The 21,293-nt window shown below is 37.8% G+C and overlaps 1 protein-coding gene across 9 annotated transcripts in view; it reads left to right on the top strand.

The window, feature by feature from the left end:
• The window catches only part of GPHN (gephyrin), a 435,000-nt gene that overhangs the window by 86,863 nt on the left and 326,844 nt on the right, over window positions 1-21,293 (top strand). For all 9 annotated transcript variants that reach the window (XM_081088057.1, XM_081088055.1, XM_081088059.1 and 6 more), the window contains exon 2: window positions 3,496-3,574. In XM_081088057.1, the coding sequence (XP_080944183.1) occupies window positions 3,496-3,574 (79 nt within the window). The remainder of the gene's footprint in view (window positions 1-3,495; window positions 3,575-21,293) is intronic.

The raw sequence follows: 21,293 nt of genomic DNA, 5'->3' as shown, positions 1-21,293 counted from the left end.
ATAATTTTCATGGTACTGCCATAAAGTTTGTGACTATGTTTCTATTGTAATCTCTTCTGTTTTATCTGACCTTTGATTTTGTGTGATTTACACATGAAAAAGTATGTTCACTTCTTAATTAAAAAATACAATATCTTATCTATAATTCAGAAATAGTATTTGTTGCATTGGTGAAAAAATTATAACTAAAAATTTTATTTTATTAGGTAGCCAAAGTTTCAGAATTTTTGTTAAGAAACGATTTCTCTAGATTTCTTGCTGTTTTTAACTTAATATAAGGATGTGACATGAATTTTAGAAAAGGGCCTTTTTTAGTAAAACTCATTTCACAGATAGCTGACTAGCAAGCCTTTAAAGGATCAAAGGTTTATTCCATTTTAATTAAGCCTACCAAACCGACAGGCTCCTAATGTTTATAACTAAGCACTTGCATTTGCCAAATTGGGCAAGAAACTTTATGAGAACAAATTTTATAATATAATGCATTATTATGCTTTCAATTTTAGTTCAGCTCAGCTGAAAACCAACTTTTCATAAAATTTGCCAACATTTCCTTTTTTGGTCTTACTCATTTAATGGTATAATAAAGAACATTTTTGTTAAAGTTATGAAAAGCAGAAAATTAGTCTCAAATCAACAGATTGAGATCAGTGTCTATTAAATATGGAATAAAAATTATATATTAATTAAAGTCACTTACTCATTGTAAAAAAATGGGGATTTTGAGGGTAATTAATAAGAATTCAAACCTTTTTCAACTTTAAATATTTTTAATGTTATATTGTTCTTTTTATGTAGATTATAAATGGCTCATATATATGTATTTACATATATATTTAACTTGAAATACAAACTAATCACTTAATATTTATGCTTACCTAATATAAAATCTATACTAGTAAAAGGGTAATATGCTAATTAGACTGGATGGACCAGACGTCTTCTGGGTGTCCTTCCAGACATCTTTCTGTACAAAACCATGGTGGTGGGGCCAAGGCAAAGGCAGTTAGGGGTGATCAGGCAGGCAGGCAGAGTGGTTAGGGGCTATCAGACTGGCACGGGGGAGTAGTTGGGGCAATCAGGCTGGCAGAGGAGAGTGGTTAGGGGCAATCAAGCCAGCAGGGGAGCGTGGTTAGGGACATCAGGCAGGCAGGCAGAGGCGGTTAGGGGCGATCAGGCAGGCAGGCAGAGGTGGTTAGGGGCGATCAGGCATGCAGGCAGAGGTGGTTAGGGGCGATCAGGTCGGCAGAGTAGAGCAGTTAGTGGTGATCAGGCTGGCAGGGGAGCAGTTAGGGGCATCAGGCAGGCAGGCAGAGGCATTTAGGGGTGATCAGGCAGAGGCCGTTAGATGCGATCAGGCAGGCAGGCAGAGGGGTTAGGGGCAGTGAGGCAGGTAGGCAGAGTGGTTAGGGGTAATCAGACAGGCAGGCAGGTGAGCGGTTTGGAGCCAGCGGTCCCAGATTGTGAGGGGGATGTCTGACTGCCGGCAGTTGGACATTCCCCGAGGCTTCCCGGATTGGAGAGGGTGCAGGCTGGGCTGAGGGATGCCCCCCTCTCATGCACGAATTTCATGCATCAGGCCTCTAATATTATATAAAGCTTTATTTTGCCTTTAATTTTAGAATAAATATTTTATCAAGATATAGATTTTTAGATTCTCAGATTCTCCTCTGTCACCCAGCATTTTAAACATGTCATTCCATTGTCTTCTGGATTCCATAGTTTATGTTGAATACTCAGCTGTAAGTTTTGCTTTTCCTTTGGTGGTTCGATGGTGATGTGTCCTTTTTCTCCCCTAGCTGTATTTAAGGTTTTCTTGTTTTATTTAATTTTCAGCCATTTTACTGCTGGATGTGATTTTCTTTCATTTTTTCCATTCTTGGCTTGGCTATACTTCCTGAGTCAGTGAGTTAATGTATAGTTTCAGTTTTGGTGTATTCTTAGCTTTTTTTTTTCTGAAAGTATTACTTCATCCTCATTCTCTCTCCTCTTCTCAACTACAGTTACATTGGGTTGTTTGATTCCCACATGTCTTTTATGTTTTCTTTTTCTCATTTTTTTTCTCTCTCTGTGCTTTAGTTAGATATTTTCTGCTGATCTCTTCAAGTTCACTAGCCTGCCTTTTGCAGTGTTGAGTCAGCTATAAAACTTACCCACTGATTTCTCAATTTCACATATGGTATTGTTCAGTTCTAAAATCAATATTTAATTCTTTTCATAGATTTAAATTACCTGTTGAATTTTTCTTCTTTTCTTCTATGAACACTTCCTGTGCCTTCTTTAACTTTTGTTAAATAGTTTTCTTAAACTTTTGTTAAAAAGTTTATCTTCAAAATCTGTATCATGTATAGGTCAGCTTATAGGTATTATTTTTTCTATTATTGATCATATTTTGTGGCCCTTCCCATGTTTCATAATTATTATTGTATACCAAATACTGTTTACATAGGACAATAAGATTGATGTAAATGTTATTTTCTTGCCTATATTAGACAGAAATGATGAAGTGCTAATTACCTTAACTCAACCATGAATTGAGCTGGGTGACTTGAGTGACACCTTAAGATATACCTTGTACCTCTGGTTTTAAATGTCTTAAAAGCAAGACCTATTCTGTTGTATGTATTTCTCTTTGGTGTGACTATACTTAATGAACTGTGACACTATGGGAGATATTGCTCTAACTTTTGGGTTTTGCCTCCTCTTTTTCATTCCCCCCTCTTAAGGTAGGGTGCTTTTGGTTGAAAACAAATGTCTTGAGGGGAGACCTGTTGAAATTCTATACTATATAAGTGATAGGTTCTAACTGTTATAGTGTGACTTTGACTCCTAATCACTATAACACTACAGAAAACATTTCTGGCTCAGTCTGTCCTTTCCCAATCTATTCGTGTAGTCCAAGTCCTCAACAGATCTCCCAGGAGAAAACTGTCTGTGTTTGGAGAAATCCAAAAGGTTCCAATCTGTCATACCAGTGCATGAACCATAAAAAGCTATGCTGGTTTCTCTTTTCCTGGGTGGTGTCACTCTTTCTGAATCTTAGCTTGTGTATTAATGGCAAATCTCCCAGAAATGAAAGCAATCAAGAGTCCGAATTTACCTAAGAATAGATATTACTTTTCTCTTAATTTATTTATTTTACTACCATTGCTTTTCAGTATATTTAAAAATATGATTTGGGGAGATAATTTATCTTTTTTTTTCTAGTTGTTGTGGAAGCAGTGACTTGCCACTATGTACTGGTAAATTAGTTTTGTAAAAATAACAAAATTTTGACTCACAGGTTTACTCTTTTATATACTGTACTTTATATAAAGTTTGTGTGTTAATATTTGTTGCTAAATATACCAGGCTTAGAGATTGACCAATATTGCTATTTGGAAAAACTGTATCATGACAGACCATTTTGATTTCAAAATTCGTTTTGTCAGCAGTAATTTAAATGAAATGTAAACAAAAATTAATTTTCTTTTTCTTTCCCCCTTTCCTGTTTAGTGAGCGATAGTTGCTTCAGGAATCTTGCAGAAGATCGCAGTGGGATAAATCTCAAAGATCTCGTACAAGATCCTTCTTTGTGAGTATTGGCTTTTAGTATTAATTATAATTTAAAAGTTTATGGTTGGTGTGACTTTTTTCAAAAAAGTTGTGACAGAACTGCTTTAAGGTTGAGCAAAATTTTATTTTCTAATAATTTGTGTTACATATAGTGAAACACATGGAACAGTTTAAACAGAGGTGAAGTTATGGAGAAATTACTTTTTAGAAATATAAGAGATTTTAGAAGACGGGATAGTGTTATGATTACTGATTGACTTTCAAGGGGTAGGGCTAATGGCTGATGATATCTTGCCAATATGGCAGTAGATACTAGGCAGGGAAGATGATTAGTAGTTTCTTTGCTTGGAAAGGTGAATTTATTTACATCAATTTTAAGCTTTTGTGAATAATTTATAATATTTATAAGCATAATTACAAATATGCATAAAATGATTTGTAATAATAATATGTAATAATTTACCATAACAATATACTTTTCATGTTTTACATAAGAGAGCTGTGTATAGGCCAAGATTTTTGAAGAATTTTAAAGGTTTTAATTTTTAATGTTCTTGTTCATGTGGCAATTCCATACTTTAATATAATGTCACTTTCTATTCCTTGAACTAATTTATTTTTGCAGTTGTATATTTACTGGGAATTGTATACTATTTTCCATATGAACATAGCCTCCCAGATCACCTTTTATTGGGGGAAAAAAAAAATCAAGACTAGTTAAGCCCTGGGCAGCAGAGAAAAGAAAATTGAGTGCTTAGCAGTGTTTTCTTTCAACTATTTTTCTTAATCTCTCTTTTTTCCTAATCAAAAGGATTTCCCATATTCTTTCTTCAGGGTGTTTATTCCAATGAAGACTGACAGTTGTCCTTTCAGTCCTATAAATAATTAAGAATATAATTAGTATATGTGAATATAAATATTCCTAGTCAATGTTGAGTAATATTTATTTAAACAAATCAATTAAATCCATTATTATTTATAAGTTGTATTTTTGTGTAATAGGATTATATATCTGTTTAATGCAATATTTGTGGAAAATAATATGCTCCTGTGGAATTTATTGATATAAAAGCTGTGGAGAATTATACTTCAGCTAGAGGCCCAAAGCACGAAATTTGTGCAGGTGACTTGGCCCTGGCCCCCACCCACCGCCACTGTAGCCGGGGGCCTCTGCTGCCTTGGCTGCCTCTGCTGCAGCCCCCCACCCGCTGCAGCTTTGTCCAGAAGGAAGGACGTCCAGTATAATTAGCATATTATGCTTTTATTATTATAGATAGTAGATTAAAATAATGAATAATAGTGTTTTGAGAAAAATTGGTACTTCTTTCCAGAATGTAGAATATTTATCATGTAACCTATAACTAAATTCTAAATCTAACCTTAGTATTTTAAGAAATAATTATCTCAGATCACTACTGCATTGAATGGACAAAATAATTTTGAGTTTTCTGTTTGAAAATACCCAGATACTATCTTAATTCAGAATTATTTTCTTAACTTGGCATTAGCCTAGAATGTAAGAATTTAGTGAAGCTCGGTCAGTGTGGCTCAATAGTTGATCATCAACCTATGAACTGGAAGGTCATGGTTCGATTCCCTAAGAGGGCACATGCAGACTTAATCCCCACTGTGGGGCATGCAGGATGCAGCTGATCAATGATTCTCTCTCATCATTGATGTTTCTATCTCTCATACCCTCTCGCTTCCTCTCTGAAATCAACAAAAATTGTATTTAAAAAAAGATAATTTAGGGGAAAATACTTTTTTATTTTGCCTTTGCCATTTGGATTTGGAAAGAACTTTTTCTTTAAGATTTATGTAAGTCTTTCAAAACTCAAGAAGAATAAAAAAAAAAAAACCTGAATAGGCCGATAACTACCGATGAGATTGAAGCGGTACTCAAAAAACTTCCAGCAAACAAAAGCCCTGGTTTGGCTGGCTTCACAGGGGAGTTTTACCAAACATTCAGAGAAGAACTAAAACCTATACTCCTCAGATTATTCCAAAAAATTCAATAGGAAGGCACACTTCCAAGCTCTTAGCTAGTATTATCCTAATCCCAAATCCAGATAAAGACACTACAAAGAAAGAATTACAGGCCAATATCCCTGATGAACATAGATGATAAAATCCTCAACCAAATTCTAGCAAATCGGATCCAGCATTATGATCATACACCATGACCAAGTGTGATTTACTCTGGGGCTGCAAGGCTGGTAAAATATCCGCAAATCAATAAATGTGATCATCACATAAACAAATTGAGAGACAAAAATCACATAATCATATCAATTGATGCAGAAAAAGCATTTGACAGAATCCAACACCCTTTCTTGATAAAAACTCTCAGCAAAGTGGGAATAGAGGGATCATACCTCAACATAATAAGAGTCTTATATGACAAACCTACAGCCAACATCATACTCAATGGGCAAAAAGTAAAACCGTTTCCCCTAAGAATAGGAACAAGACAGGGATTCCCACTTTCACCACTCCTGTTCGACATAGTACTAGAAGTGCTAGCCTTAGCCATCAGACAAGAAGAAGAAATAAAAGACATCCAGACTGGAAAAGAAAAAGTAAAACCATCATTATTCACAGATGACATGATATTATACATAGAAAATCCTAAAGACTCCATCAAAAAAGCCACTAGACTTAATAAATATATTCGATAATGAGCTGGATAGAAAATTAACACCCAGAATCTATGGCCTTTTTATACACCAATAATGAAATCACAGAAAGAAACCAAAAACAATCTCATTTACCACTGCACCAAAAAAAATTAAGATACCTAGGATAAACTTAACTAAGGAGGTAAAAGACCTGTACTTGGAAAACTACAGGACGTTGAAGAAAAAGGTAGACATTGCCGAAACTGGTTTGGCTCAGTGGATAGAGCGTCGGCCTGCGGACTGAAGGGTCCCGGGTTCGATTCCGGTCAAGGGCATGTACCTGGGTTGCGGGCATATCCCCAGTGGGAGGTGTGCAGGAGGCAGCTGATCGATGTTTCTCTCTCATCGATGTTTCTGGCTCTCTGTTTCTCTCCCTTCCTCTCTGTAAAAACTCAATAAAATACATATAAAAAAAATTAAAAAAGAAAAAAAAAAGAAAAAGGTAGACATAAACAGATGGCAGAATATACTGTGTTCATGGATTGGTAGAATCAACATCATTAAAATGTCCATACTACCCAAAGCAATCTACGGATTCAATGCAATCCCCATTTAAATACCAATGGCATACTTGAAAGATCTAGAACAAACTCTCCAAAAATTCATGTAGAGTAAAAAAAGACCCCGAATAGCTGTAGCAATCTTAAGAAGAACAATGTTGGAGAGATCACAATACCAGATATCAAGCTATATTTCCAAGCCATGGTTCTCAAAACTGCCTGGTACTGGCACAAGAACAGACATACAGACCAATGGAACTGAATAGAAAACCCAAAAATTGCCCCAAGCCATTATGCTCAATTAATATCGACAAAGGAGGCAAGAGCATACAATGGAGTCAAGGACAGTCTCTTCAATAAATGGTGTTGGGAAAATTGGACAGATACATGCAAAACAATGAAACCAGACCACTGACTTAAAACATACACAAAAATAAACTCAAAATGGATAAAGGACTTAAACGAAAGATGGTGAACCATAAAAATCTTAGAAGAAGCCATAGGCAACAAAATATCAGACATATGTCATAGCAATATCTTTACCGATACAGCTCCTAGGGCAATTGAAACTAAGGAGAAAATAAACAAATGGGACTATATCAAAATAAAAAGAAAGAAACCATCAACAAAACAACAAGAAAGCCCACTGCAGGGGAGAACATATTTTCCAATGTTATCTTCGATAAAGGTTTAATCTCCAAAATTTATAGGCAACTCATTCAATTTAACAAAAGAAAGATAATCCAATCAAAAAAATGGGCAAAGGACCTAAATAGACTCTTTAGAAAGCATACATACAGAAGGGCAAGAGACATATGAAAACATGCTCAGTCACTAATCATCTGAGAGATGCAAATCAAAAGTGACAAATTCATATCGTTAATCTGATGCAGCTACTGGAATAGTATGATAGACCCTCTGTAATTTATTCAAACTGTATATAATATACATGCCAAGATTTCTTTTTATTGTAGTAAATTAATTATTGGGCTTGAATGAATTGAGTGAACATATAAAGGAGAGATGCTTTGGAAGAAGAGAAAGTTGTGAATTTCTAAGCAAGACTTTCTAGACTTGGGGAGTTCTGGTCAAGTTGGTAGCATGAGTGAATGAGGTACTTGGAAACTCCCACAATCACATCAAAATTATAACTAAACTACAGAACAAGAATCAATCAGTACCACCTGAAATCTAGTAAACAGAAGTCCTAAACTAAGGACATAAAGAAGCAGCCACATTGAGACTGGTAGACATGGAAAGGGCTGATCCCACACACATGTCTGGTAGTAAAAAATTGGTAGGGATATCGAGGCTATCGAGGTTCCCCTCTGAAGAGCCAGGGGTCCCAGCTCCACACCAGAACCCCCAGTCCAAGATTTCAGTGCTGGAAAGAGAAATCCCTATAACATATGACTGTAAAAACTAGTCTGGATGGTGACTGCATGAGATGGAGAGCTTCTGGAGCCCCAGGCACTCCTCTTAAAGGGCCTGAGCACAGACTTACTTGGACTCACTCTAGCTGAGCTGTAGCACCACTGGGGCAGCAGCTTGAAAGGCATCAGAACATATGGGGAGGAACAGAATTATCTGGCTTCAGGCCCAGGGCTGGAGGGGCAGTTTTCTGCCAGGTAAAAATGCTGGCAGAGGCCATTGTTCTTTTGCCAAGCCCTCCGCCCACAGAACTGACAGGTGCTATATCTCTCTCTCCATCAATCTTGCTAACACTGTGTGCCACCCTGGTGATGCCCTTAAACCCACTCCATTCAATTTGTAGGCTCACCCAAGGTTTTTCCAGTGGCTTTTTCATACAAATGGCCTCTCTTGGCTCACGCTTCCAACTTAACTAAAGTTTCTTAAACAAGCATCATTTGACCTCTGCATATCCCATATCCCTTGCTAAGTGGACCTAGCCCTGGCATTAGTGCAGCCAGCCTTGGTTCACAGATTGGCCTCTCTCAGGCTTATCCAAGCCCAGCACAAGTAGCGGCCATAGCTCATGCCTGGTGTTCCCTGGCAGGACACAAGTGATAGTTTGCACTTACCAGGAGGTCTCAGAACAAGTGTACTGATTGGATAGCTTTAGACCATGCCAGATTACAACCCAACCACTTCCATGAGTGACATACTCAAGGGTTGGACTCAGAGGGCACAAAAGCCCCACTGAAGCAAGTCTGCTCTGTAGTGTTGGCTTCTGCACAGCAGATCCTCCATAGTGGTCATGACCTGCCCTATCAGCCAAATGGCCTAGGAGTCAATTCCAGTGATGTGCCATCAACATTCAAAGCTGAACTAAAACAGAAGGGTGCACAAAGACCACACAGGGGCACACCTGGTACACCTGGCTCAGGTGGCTTTGGAGGCTATGCCACTGGGCCCTATAGGACACCTCCTGTATGAGGGCATTCTTCCAACCTGGGAGTCGTAGCAGCTCTACCTAATACATAGAAGCAAACACCAGGAAGCAGTCAAAATACAACAACAACAAAAAAACAGGTCCCAAATGAAAGAACTGGAGAAATTTCCAGAAAAAGAACTTAATGGAATGGAAGTACGCAAACTACCCAGATACAGAATTCAAAACAATGGTTATAAAGATGCTCAAGGAACTCAGTATAGCATTAAAAAGGACATGGAAACTCTAACAAAGGGCGTTATAAATGAAGACTACACTAACTGAAATGAAGAATACATTACAGGGGATCAACAGTAGAGTAGGTGAAGCAGAGGATTAAATCAGCAATTGGAAGATACGTAAGCAGCAAACACCCAATCAGAACAGCAAAAAGAATAAAGAATCCAAAAAAAAAAATGAGGATAATTATAAGGAGCCTCTGGTATGACTTCAAGAGTATCATGGGGGTTCCAGAAGGAGGAGAGAGAGGAGAGAGAGAGAGAGCAATAATTGAAAACCTAGGTGAGGGCTCTGGCCAGGTAGCTCAATTGGTTAAAGTGTCATCCCAATATGCTAAGGTTGTATGTTTGATCTCTGGTCAGGGCACATACAAGGAGCAGCCAATGAATGCATAAATAACCAGAACAACAAATTAATCTCTTCCTTTCCCTCTCCCCTATTCCTCTCTCTCCCTCTAAAATCAATCAAAACACTTAAATAATTATTTAAAGACAAATGGAAAAATAAGGATGTAACCTGATGAAGGCAATACACATACAAGTTCAGGAAGCACAGAGAATCCCAAACAAGATGACTCCAAAGAAGCCCACATTAAGACATCATAATTAAAATGCAAAAGCTTAAAGACAAAGTGAGAATCTTAAAGGCATCAAAGTAAACCAGTTAGTTACCTATAAGGGAGTTCCCATAAGGCTGTCAGCTGATTCTCAACAGAAACTTTGCGGGCCATAAGGTATTGGCATGAAATATTCAAAATGATTCAAAACAAGGACCTACAATCAAGATTACTCAGCAAAGCTATCATTTAGGATTGAAGGCAAATAAAGCATTTCCCAGACAAGAAAAAGGTAAAGGAATTTATTACCACCAAACCAATATTAAAAGAAATGTTAAAGGGTCTTTAAGAAGAAGAAGAGAAAAGAAGATGCCATCTTTCGTTTATCCTTTCATCCATCAGTGAACACTAGGTTGCTTCCACTTTTTGACTATTGTGAATAATACTGCTATGGACTTGGGTATACTAATATCTGTTTGAGACCCTGCTTTCACTTCATTGGTTATATACCCAGAAGTAGAATTGCTGTGTCATATAGTAATTCTGTTTTTATTTTTTTTATTTTTTAAAGAACTACCATACTGTTTTCCTTAACGGTTGTACTGTTCTATATTCCCACCAACAACGCACAAGCGTTCTAATTTATCCACTTTACCAACCCTTATTATTTTCTATTTGTTTGTTTGGGTTTTCTGGAGGTTTTTGATAGTAGCCATCCTAAAGAGTGTGAGATGATAAGGTCTTGGCATTTTTTAATTGGACTTCACATATTATCTTTAGTAATGATTTTGATGCAACTCATCTATAGAGTAAAGAAAAATAAAAGGTATTTATGTTTTATGGTATTTTGGTATATTGTGATGTAAACTGTATAAAACCATGGTGCTTATTTAGTACAACAAATTCTTTTCACTATCATTATGAAGATTATAAAGTACAAATAGGTCCATAGTAATTTTGTAACAATAGTATTTTAATCAATTCATCTTCCTTATTTTGTATTGTATTGCTTGTTTTATATTGCTACTGCTCTTGTTGTACCTCATCTAAAGGATTTCTTTTGAGTAAAAAAAATAAAAATCTGTTTTAATTAGAAGATGTCAGATTGGAAGTGCAGCACACTAATTAAAAAACAACAATCTGCTAGTTTAAATGTACTTTGATATTATAGATCATTAATGGTTGATAATGGTCTTTCATCTTTAAGAAGAAAGATAAAATTGGACAAAATAGTTACATATGTTTGTAAATTTCTTAGGCATCAAAGTGTTATTTACCTTTATGTACTTTACAAATTTTCATCTTCGGTGGAAACTGTTCTTTGCATGGTTCTGAAACACAGCCTTATCTGCTTTAGTATACCTCACCTTACAATCTGATTGAATGATATTTTGGTTCCTTGGATCATGTCATTAAATATGAAGGAAGACAGGATTCTAGGCTGGAAAGCCATCATCTCTAAATATAGCCTGTACTTATCTGCTGGTGTTAAGACAGGTTGCTATGGTGAATTGAATTTCTTAAAAATGCCAATCAGCAGAGGATAAACAGTGGTTTTTGAAGTGGTTATTTTCCATATAGCTGTACATTCTCATACTGCATTTCCAGGTAGATGAATTTAAATTTTTAATTGTCTATTTATTAAATTTCAATTTAGACTATCTTTGAGACCTTTAATATTTATTGAACAAATTGAAGAGTTTTTATATTGTTATCTTTTGGTACTCTATAAATAAATTTTATTTGATGTGGAAAAATACATTTTTCCAATGACAGCATTTTAAACATTACTGATCATTCACTTTACGTTGCCACCAAGTGTTTGCTAAATCTAAGACAAGCTACCAAAGCTGCCTTGTTTATAATAATGTATCTGAGTTTTTATCATTTTTAATCAGACTCCTTTTTAGCTTATATATTTTTGGTCTGTAGAGTGTATATTGGGATAATACAGCTTAACCTGGACTGGTGCTATGGTGTTGTTGTATGGTCTGTGTCGGAACTACAAATCCAAAGACTTTAAATTTCACTTTGGTTTTGGAAGACTTTCCTCATTTCCATCATTCCAAACATTCCTGAGAATGTATGTATAATTCAAGAGTAGAATTAGAGAGTTTGTGCAACTGCCATTATCTTCTCTGGTCTGTTTTGGCTTTAGTTTCTCTTACTGCATTCGGGCTTTCTCTATGAAACCAGGTTAATGGCTGCCAACTTACTCGAATTTCCTTCCTTCTAGCTCCATGGTCTCTCTTTAATTCCAGCTTTAAAATGTAAAATCCCTTGGAAGAGTTATAATTTTGTTAATTTGGTCATGTACTCAATTACTGTGGGCAGGGTATAGGATATATTAATTGACTAGTCATAGGACAAATGCCTGAGGCCAGAATAGTGGGATACCTCAAATAAATGAGGGAGGAGGTAGTCCCAGAAAAAAATAGTGGTAAAACCAAGAGATGTGTGCTATACTAATTCTCACTTGTTAATTTAAGGAAGAACTAATACATTCTCAAGAAGTGCTATTACTTTAACACAAAACATTTTGCTGTCTGGGTATAGTATCTCATTTAGATAGGTATTGGTAGTATCTATAATAATTTTAAAGGACTACATAGTTTAATTAATTGATAGTAGTTATTTACTTGCTAATGGTAATACATATACATAAATGTGAAACAAATCACTTTAATTCATTGATTTCAACTAGCTAGACAGCAGGTGGAATAAAAACAGATTATTACTGTTTTTCCATATTTCTTTCTTAAAAAGAGGATCTTCACCACTATAAATCAAAAAGGGAAAAGGAGTCAAAGATTCTCATTTACCATTCCATTATAATACTTTAACCGGGAATATTATTATAGGTCATATAAAAGTTTAATGGGAACACAGATGAATTATTTCAAGAAGAGGTGATCCTTGAAATGAAATGATCCTTTTTGTTTAAAAAGATTGAGGGAGGGGAGAGAGAGAGAGGAAGAGAGGGAGGAATGGAGAGAGAGAGAGAGAGATATTAAGAGGAAAATGGAAACTCCATGAGTATATTATATAGTTTAGAAACCCAGTTTAGCTGAAGACGAATAAGGACCTAAAGGTTAAAACTAATGATTAAAACAAAATTTTCACCGCTGTGTGTTTCATTAATCTAGAACACATCAACACATCTGACATTGATGCTCAGAGCAAACAAATGAATGATTGCATTGTGTACATATATTAGTTTTTTTCTTTATTTTTCTTTTAAATCTTTATTGTTGAGAGTATTACAGATGTTTCATTTTTGCCTCCCCATTATTCCCCTCCACCCAGTTCCCACCCGTCCCCAGTCCTTCACCATCCTATTGTCTGTGTCCATAAGAAATGCATATAAGATCTTTGGTTAAATCTCTTCCCGCCCCCGCCCCTCCCATCCCACTTCCCTCTGAGATTTGTCAGTGTGATCCATGTTTCCATGCTTCTGATTCTATTTTATTCACCAGTTTATTTTGTTCATTAGATTTCTTGTGTGTGTGTGTGTGTTTTAGATTCAATCATTGATAGATATGTATTTATTTCTATTTTATTATTTATATTTTTTATCTATTTCTTCTTCCTCTTCCTCCTCTGCTGGTGTGTGTTTCTTGGAATCTGCAAGGGATTTCAGGAATCTGGAGAAGGGCCTGCAGCGTAAATCCTTAAAGAGTCCAGAGACGAAACATAATTTTGGAAGGCATTTTGGGGAGCCAGAGAAGACTTAGCTAAAGGAACCAAGTTCTCTGAATTTCTGGACCCCTTGCTTTTTATTAACACAAATTGTCCTAAAGCAAGGTAGATATACATATCAAAGGTCAAGGTTTAGTATACAGAATCCATTGTCAGATTGGAACTGCCTATGGCTGTTCAAGTATTTGGCTAGCAGGAGGCAATAACATGTAGATTGAAATGCCCTCAGCTGTCTGGCAGCAAGCAATCATCTAAACAAATCTTTAGGTGTGCGGAAATGCCCTCAGCCATTCCAGATGATTCAGCCCTGCTGACATGCTGGAATTAGCTTCCGGCACTCCTCTTCCTCCTCCACTTCCTCTTCTTAAAGAATACCCTTCAACATTTCATATAATACTGGTTTGGTGGTGATGAGCTCCTTTAGCTTTTTGTCTGTGAAGCTCTTTATCTGACTTTCAATTCTGAATGATAGCTTTGCTGGGTAGAGTAATCTTGGTTATAGGTCCTTGTTATTAATCACTTTGAGTATTTCTTGCCACTCCCTTCAGGCCTGCAAAGTTTCTATTGAGAAATCAGCTAACAGTTATATGGGTGCTTCTTTGTAGGTAACTAACTGCTTTTCTCTTGGTGCTTTTATGATTCTCTCTTTGCCCTTGGCATTTTAATTACCGTATTTTTCTGTGTATAAGAACGCTATTTTTTTTCTAAAATTGTTAGACTGAAAATTGAGGGGCATCTTATACACAGAAGTCCCCTGAGGAGGGAGCTGTGTGGGTGCATAGCTGCCCATACCTTGTCAAACAGGCTTCCTCCAATCACAAGCCTTATTTTTATTGGCATCAGCTGATGCCATAATTGGAGGTGGGGGTAGAGGTGGAGATGCAACAGGGACTGGAGAGTTCTGAGCCCATAAAGATATAAAAAAGTAAAAAGATAAATACTGGTAAGTGAGCACAAACCGGTTTGGCTCAGTGGATCGATCGTCAACCTGTGGAATCAAGGATCTCAGGTTCGATTCCGGTCAAGGGCATGTACCTTGGTTGCGGGCACATCCTCAGTGGGGAGTGTGCAGGAGGCAGCTGATCGATGTTTCTCTCTCATCGATGTTTCTAACTCTCTATTCCTCTCCCTTCCTCTCTGTAAAAAATAAATAAAATATATATTTTTAAAAAATACTGGTAAGTGATTGTCTTACTCTGCAAAATTCAAAGTGAATGTAATCAGCTATGCAAAAGAGTATTGAAATAGAGCGGCAGAGAGTTAATTTGGACTGCCTTTCACTGAGTGTATGATCAGACAGTGGAGAAAATAGGAAGAACAATCCCTTAAGGTGCCAAAAAAGAAGGCATTAAGAGCAAAACCAGCAAAATGTTCAAAATATTGATTTATTAATTTTGGGTTGAAAAAGTGGGGGATGTCTTATACATGGGGGTGTCTTATACACGGAAAAATATGGTATGATGTGTCTTGATGTGGGTCCCTTTGGGTTCCCCTTGTTTGGGACTCTCTGTGCTTCCTGGACTTGTAAGTCTATTTCTTTCACCAGGTAGGGGAAGTTTTCTGTCATTATTTCTTGAAATAGGTTTTCAATATCTTTCTTTCTCTCTTCTCCTTGTAGCACTCCCATAATGCGAATGTTGATCCTCTGGAAGTTGTCCCAGAGGCTCCTTCCACTATCTTCATTTTTTGGATTCTTTTTGCTCTTCTGATTGGGTGTTTTTTGCTTCCTTATATTCCAAATTGTTGATTTAATTCTCAGAATTTTCTACTCTACTGTTGAATCCCTGTAAATTATTCTTTATTACAGTTAGTGTATGCTTAATTTCTGACTGGTCCTTTTTATCACTAAGATCCTCGAAAGTCTCATTAAGTCCCTGGCCACTCTCATTAATTCCTTTGAAGCTCTCATTAAATCCCTTGAAACTCTCATTAAGATCCTTGGTAACCTTATAACCATTGTTTTGAACTCTGTATCCATTTTTTGCTTGCTTCCATTTCTTTAATTTGTAACATGTTTCTTTGTTTCTTCATGTTGGCTACTTCCCTGTGTTTGTTTCTATGTATTAGGTAGAACTATTATGTCTCTTGGAATTGGTAGAGCGGCCTTCTGTATTAGGTATCTTGTAGGGCCCAGTGGGTCAGTCTCCCCAGTCATCTTAGCTGGGTACTCGAGGTGTGACCCTGTGTGGACTGTGTGCACAGTCTTGTAGTTGAGCTTTGATTGCTGTTGGCATCACTGGAAAGAATTGACCTCTAGGCCAATTGGCTGTGAGAACCAGCTATGTCTACAATGAAAGAGCTTCTGTGCAGGACAGAAATCACTATTGAGTAGGACTTGCTTCAGTGGGGCTTTGGTGCTCACTGAGTCTGCCCCTTGAGTGTGTCACTTGTGGATGTGTAGAGTTGTAATGTGGTATGGTGTGAAGCTGTCCACTGGGTGCACTGGAGTGGAGTCCTCCTGGAAGGTGCATAGTCAGCCACTGCCTGAATCCACCTGACAGGAGCTACAGAGTGATTTGTAGATGGCTGATACTTGTATTGGGCTAGGAAGTGCCCAGGTGAGACCCAGTTGTGAAACAAGGCAGGTGGTGCTGTTGCTGGATATTGAGCCTTTTATTGATAGGTTTGGGACAGCTGACTCCATCTGCTGCTTGTTTAAGAGATTTTAGCAAAGACTGAGGCCTGAGCCAGGACTTGCAATTCATATGGAAAAACAGCTGCAAACAGCTTAGGTGGGGTTGCATATTGGATGGGGCGGGGTCTCAGTGAATCATTAGGGTGGAATGAACAGTGTGCTGTAGGCAGATGGATCAGATGGAGGTCCCAGTACAGGAACAGTGACCCTTGCAAGCTCTCCTGTCTGAGAGAAAACCACCTCCAAGTTCTTGCCCTGATACCAAACAGTCCAGTTCCTCCCCATATGACCCTAGATTCCCCCAAAGCCACAGCCTGACACTGGACCTCAGAGGGAGCAAGACCATGTAAGTTCATGTGCAGACCCTTTAAGAGAAATACCTGGGACTCCAGCAGCCTCTGTGGGAGTCAGTCACAATTCCTGCTTGTTTTTATAGCCCAAAGTTATGGGGACTTCTCTTCCCAACTCTGGAACACTGGGTTGGGGGTCTGGTGTGGGGCTGTTTCTCATGGGAGGCCTTGGAGATATCCCTCCCGATTAAATAAATGCTACATGTGGGTGTCAGACCACCCCATTTTGCGCTTCCACCCCTCCTGTCAGTCTCAATGTGCTTTCATCTTTATTTCTCTAGTTCTAGGACTTCCATTCAGCCAGATTTCAGGGGATTCTTAATGATGGTTTCTCTGTATTTTAGTTGTAATTTTGATGTGATTTTGAGAAGCAGTGAATAGAGGCGTTTACCTACACCACCATCTGGGTTCTCTACTTATATTAGTTTTAGAATGCTGTGCAGCAAATCACCACAAACTTACTGGCGTAAAGCAACACATGTTTATTATCTTACAATTTCCATGAGTCATGATTTTTGGCACAGTTTAACTGTATCTTCTGCTCAGAGTCACCCAATATTACAATGAAGGTATTGGCTGGGTTGCATTTTTATCTGAAGACTTGACTGGGGAAATATTGCTCCAAACAAATTCAAATTGTTTGCAGAATTCTTGTGGTTGTATGACTGAATATCCATGCCCCCTTTTTTTAACTGCATTTTGGTGTTGGCTAGTTTCCATCCAAAGCTTCCATCACCTTTGCCATATAATGCTACCTAATCATGGGAATAACCTTTTGGTTAGAAACAAGTCACATGTTCCAACCAAATTCAAAGGGATTACACTAAAATGTAAATACCATTATGTGGGGATTGTTGGGGATCACTTTAGGGTTTGATAGCCTCAATACTTTTGAAATTTTCTTTCCTATATGGGAGTCATATTCAACTAGTTTAATACTGTCAATTTGGAGATGTAAAAACTAAGGTTAAACTAAGTTGTGATTTATCTAAGGCCACCTGACAACCAGACATTTGTGCTCTTTCCACTTCCACTTTCTTGGTTTTGGTGTCACATTTATTGGTTTAAAATTTTTTTTCCAGTTTTATTGGGATGTAATTGACATAAAGCACTATATAAGTTTAAGGTGTACAGCATAAAGAATTCACATGTGGTTTTAATTTCTGTTACTAAGTTTATTAAAAATACTAGAGGTCCAGTGCATGAAATTTGTGCAAGGGTAGGGTCCCTAGGCCTGGCCAGTGATCAGGGCCAATGGGGGCCTTCTGGCTGCCGGCCAGGGCCTCCCTTCATTCCGCACAACTCCCTGGTGGTCAGCGCACATCATAGCGAGTGGTCAAACTCCTGGTCAGTCGAACTCCTCCCAAGGGGACAATTTGCATATTAGCCTTTTATTATATAGAATGTTGACTATATCTTAGTTTTGGCCACCTAGGCACTGATATTAAAATGTTTGAAAATATATATTTTTTTGTATGGCCTATAGGTGTTTGATTTTTGATTATTTGTTATCTCACTATATTTATGTTAGGCGTAGGTGAAGTAGAATTCTTGTTCCCTTTGGTTTTGTTTTATTTTGGCATCTGAGTGAGACCAAAAGTGAGACTCAACACCTGCAAGAAGAAAAGCCTCAATTGAGTCCTCTATATGAACTCCTCTATGGGATTTTTAGTAGAGGATTGCTGGCTGTGTGTTAGGAAAACAATCAAACAGGTAAAGAAGTTTGCTAAGTATACTCCCCTAATGAGCTTTTTAAGGAACACCTGTGTATGGCTCATCCCAAATTAGGAAGAAGTAACAACTGAAAAGCTAGGGGAACACCACCATTTGTTTCTTTTCTAGATGTTTTGAGGGTTTAAAATTTTTCAAATATTATTTTTTGAGAGATTATGGAGAATTAAATAACCTCTACCCAGATGGAAAAATCTCCATAGTATTAGAGTATTAGGCAACAGTTTCAAGGAAGCCAGTCCTTTCTACTTCTTTCCGCTCCTACCTAAACAGTGTAGTAAATGATAATTACCCTAATTTTTTGTGCTCTGAGATAAATGCAAATTAAGTTTGGAAGGAAGCCTAATTTTAAAATTTAGGATAATCCATTTAAGAAGGAAGGCTGTTTGAACTTGGATTTTTTTTTTTCTCCTGGAGCCTTCTATGGTCTAACATGTGCTCCTTCTGTGTGTTAGGTTAGCATCTATCATGCATTTTACCTATATTATATTATCATTATATGAGCACTGACTGTATTTGTCAATGGAATATAACCTCCTTAAGGGTAGAAACTATGTTCATTTGTAATGTTGTGTCACTAACACTCAATGTAGTATTTTATACTTAGTAGTCCTTCCAGAAATATTCCTAAAATAGATGAATGAAGGAATGAATGTGTGATTTAATGACTAAATGAATGTATGGGTAATGAATAGACTAAGAGAGTAACAGACCCAATATATAATGAACATGCCTTGGCAAAACCTGCCTTTTCCTTACTCTTCACACCATTCTGATTCTAACATTCAGCCTTTGTTGGTGTTCCATACAAAAATTTACTCTCAGGTGACCTGATTGCCTTATTTATGATTTACTCTCAGGTGACCTGATGGCCTTTGATCAACACAGATTCCTCTGATGCTTTAGCATCTTTGTGTGTATGAGATGAGAGACGTAACTCCAGAAGCAAAAGGAAATGATGACCTCACTAATCCCCATTGCTTTTATTTATTGGTATTTACTGCTCAGAATACTGAGAATAGGTATAACCAAGAATGAATTCTATTTTTTCATAATGGAATCAAGGAAGATCCCTGAAAGCATTTTCAAAGTGTATTTTCTTACAAGTTCATGTTGAGAAAAACTTTTATAGCATAATTTTGGTAGAGGAAAAACATATTTTGAATAAAGCAGTCCTAAATTAACTTATTTCTATGCAAGGCAATAATTTAAAAAGTTAAGAAGATATTTTTTTATTTTATTTTTAAAGTTCTATTTTATTGCTACCTTTTTTATTAATCACTAAGAACATGGTCAGACTGGAAAAATATATGAGTTGCAAGTTATGGGATGAGGTGACATTTGTATTCTGGTCAGAATTTCATTTAGCCACCTGGCATTGAGTGTAAATTCTTAGTTTACTTAGATTGGAATCAGCATAATATTAAGTCTTGACCTTTTTAAAGCATAAATAGATGAAATGAAATTAGGATACTTAATTTAAAACATTATCTTTTACTCTATCATTAAGCCATGAATTTAGGGAAAAAACTGCTAGCATATATATCTGTAAATATCCTATATAATAAAGAGGTAATATGCAAATTGACTATCACTCTGTCACAAGATGGCAGCACCCACAGTGGGGGTGGGGCTGGCTGCTCCTCACGCCTGCCCCCGGAGTCCCCTCAGCCCTGCTGTGGGCCTCGGGTCCTCCTGCACTCCCCACTGACTGACAGCTCACACAGGCTCCTCCAGTGAGCTGCCCATCTCTCTCTTCCTCCCTCCCCCAAAGCTGAAGTCTGACTGTGGTGTCCAACAAATTGGAAGTTATAACTCATGTCGTTGAGAGTATCCTCCATTCCTCAGCCAGGGCCGGCCACTCCATGCGCCTGCCACCCGAGTCCCCTCAGCGCTGCCAGGGGCCTCGGGTTCTCCTGCACCCCCACTGACTGAGGCTCAGACAAGCTGCGGATGGTGGTGGCTACTGCCCAGGGCCGGCGGAGGTGCAGGCAAGCCTCAGATGGCAGCTGCCCACGGCTGGCCCAACGTGCAGGCAAGCCTTGGATGGATATACTGAGTGGCCAGATTATTTTGACCACCCCATCAGTACTTCATTGGGCCACCTTTTGCCTTCAATACTGTGGCAGTTCTTCTTGGCATTGACTCCACGAGATGTTGAAAGGTGATGCAAGGAATCTGACATCATGCCTGAATAGCACTGTCCAGTTCTGTGAGATTTGATGGTTGTGGAACCAGCTGCTTGATGGCTCTTTTAACTTTGTCCCACAAATGCTCAATTGTGAGATCTGGTGATTGTGGGGGCCACCTAAGCAAGTTAAAGTCTCCCTCATGTTCTTGAAACCACTCCTGCACAATACGAGCACCGAGGCATGGCGCATTGTCTTGTTGGAAGAAGCCATCTCCATTGGGATATGCCATCAACATGATAGGATGAATTTGATCAGCAATGATACTTAGGTATTTATGCTATTCAGACGTTGTTCCACACGAATTAAAGGGCCCAAATCATGCCAAGAAAACATGCCCCAAACCATTACACTGCCCATGCTATCATGCTGTTTCCGCCAAATTCTCACTCTGCCACCTGCATGATGCAACTGGAAACATGATTCATCGGACCACATGACTTTTTTTCAAGGCTCGACTGTTTAATCCTGTGTTCCTGTGCGAATTGGAGACGTTTTATCTTGGTAACTGCAGACAGCAAAGGTGTTCAAACAGGCCTTCGGCTTCCATATCCCATACAATGCAGTGTATGGCTGATTGACCTACAAATGTCAGGTGGTCATAATAATCTGGCTACTCAGTGTGTGTGTGTATGTGTGTGTGTGTATGTATATATGTGTGTATATGTATGTGTGTGTGTATGTATGTGTGTCTGTGTGTGTGTGTACACATACACACACACACACTCATATACTAGAGGCCCATTGCATGAAGAGATTCATGTAATA

This window comes from Myotis nattereri (assembly GCF_964212035.1).
Source record: "Myotis nattereri genome assembly, chromosome: 1".
NCBI classification, from domain to species: Eukaryota; Metazoa; Chordata; class Mammalia; order Chiroptera; family Vespertilionidae; genus Myotis; species Myotis nattereri.
This window is presented reverse-complemented; position numbering and strand designations above follow the sequence as displayed.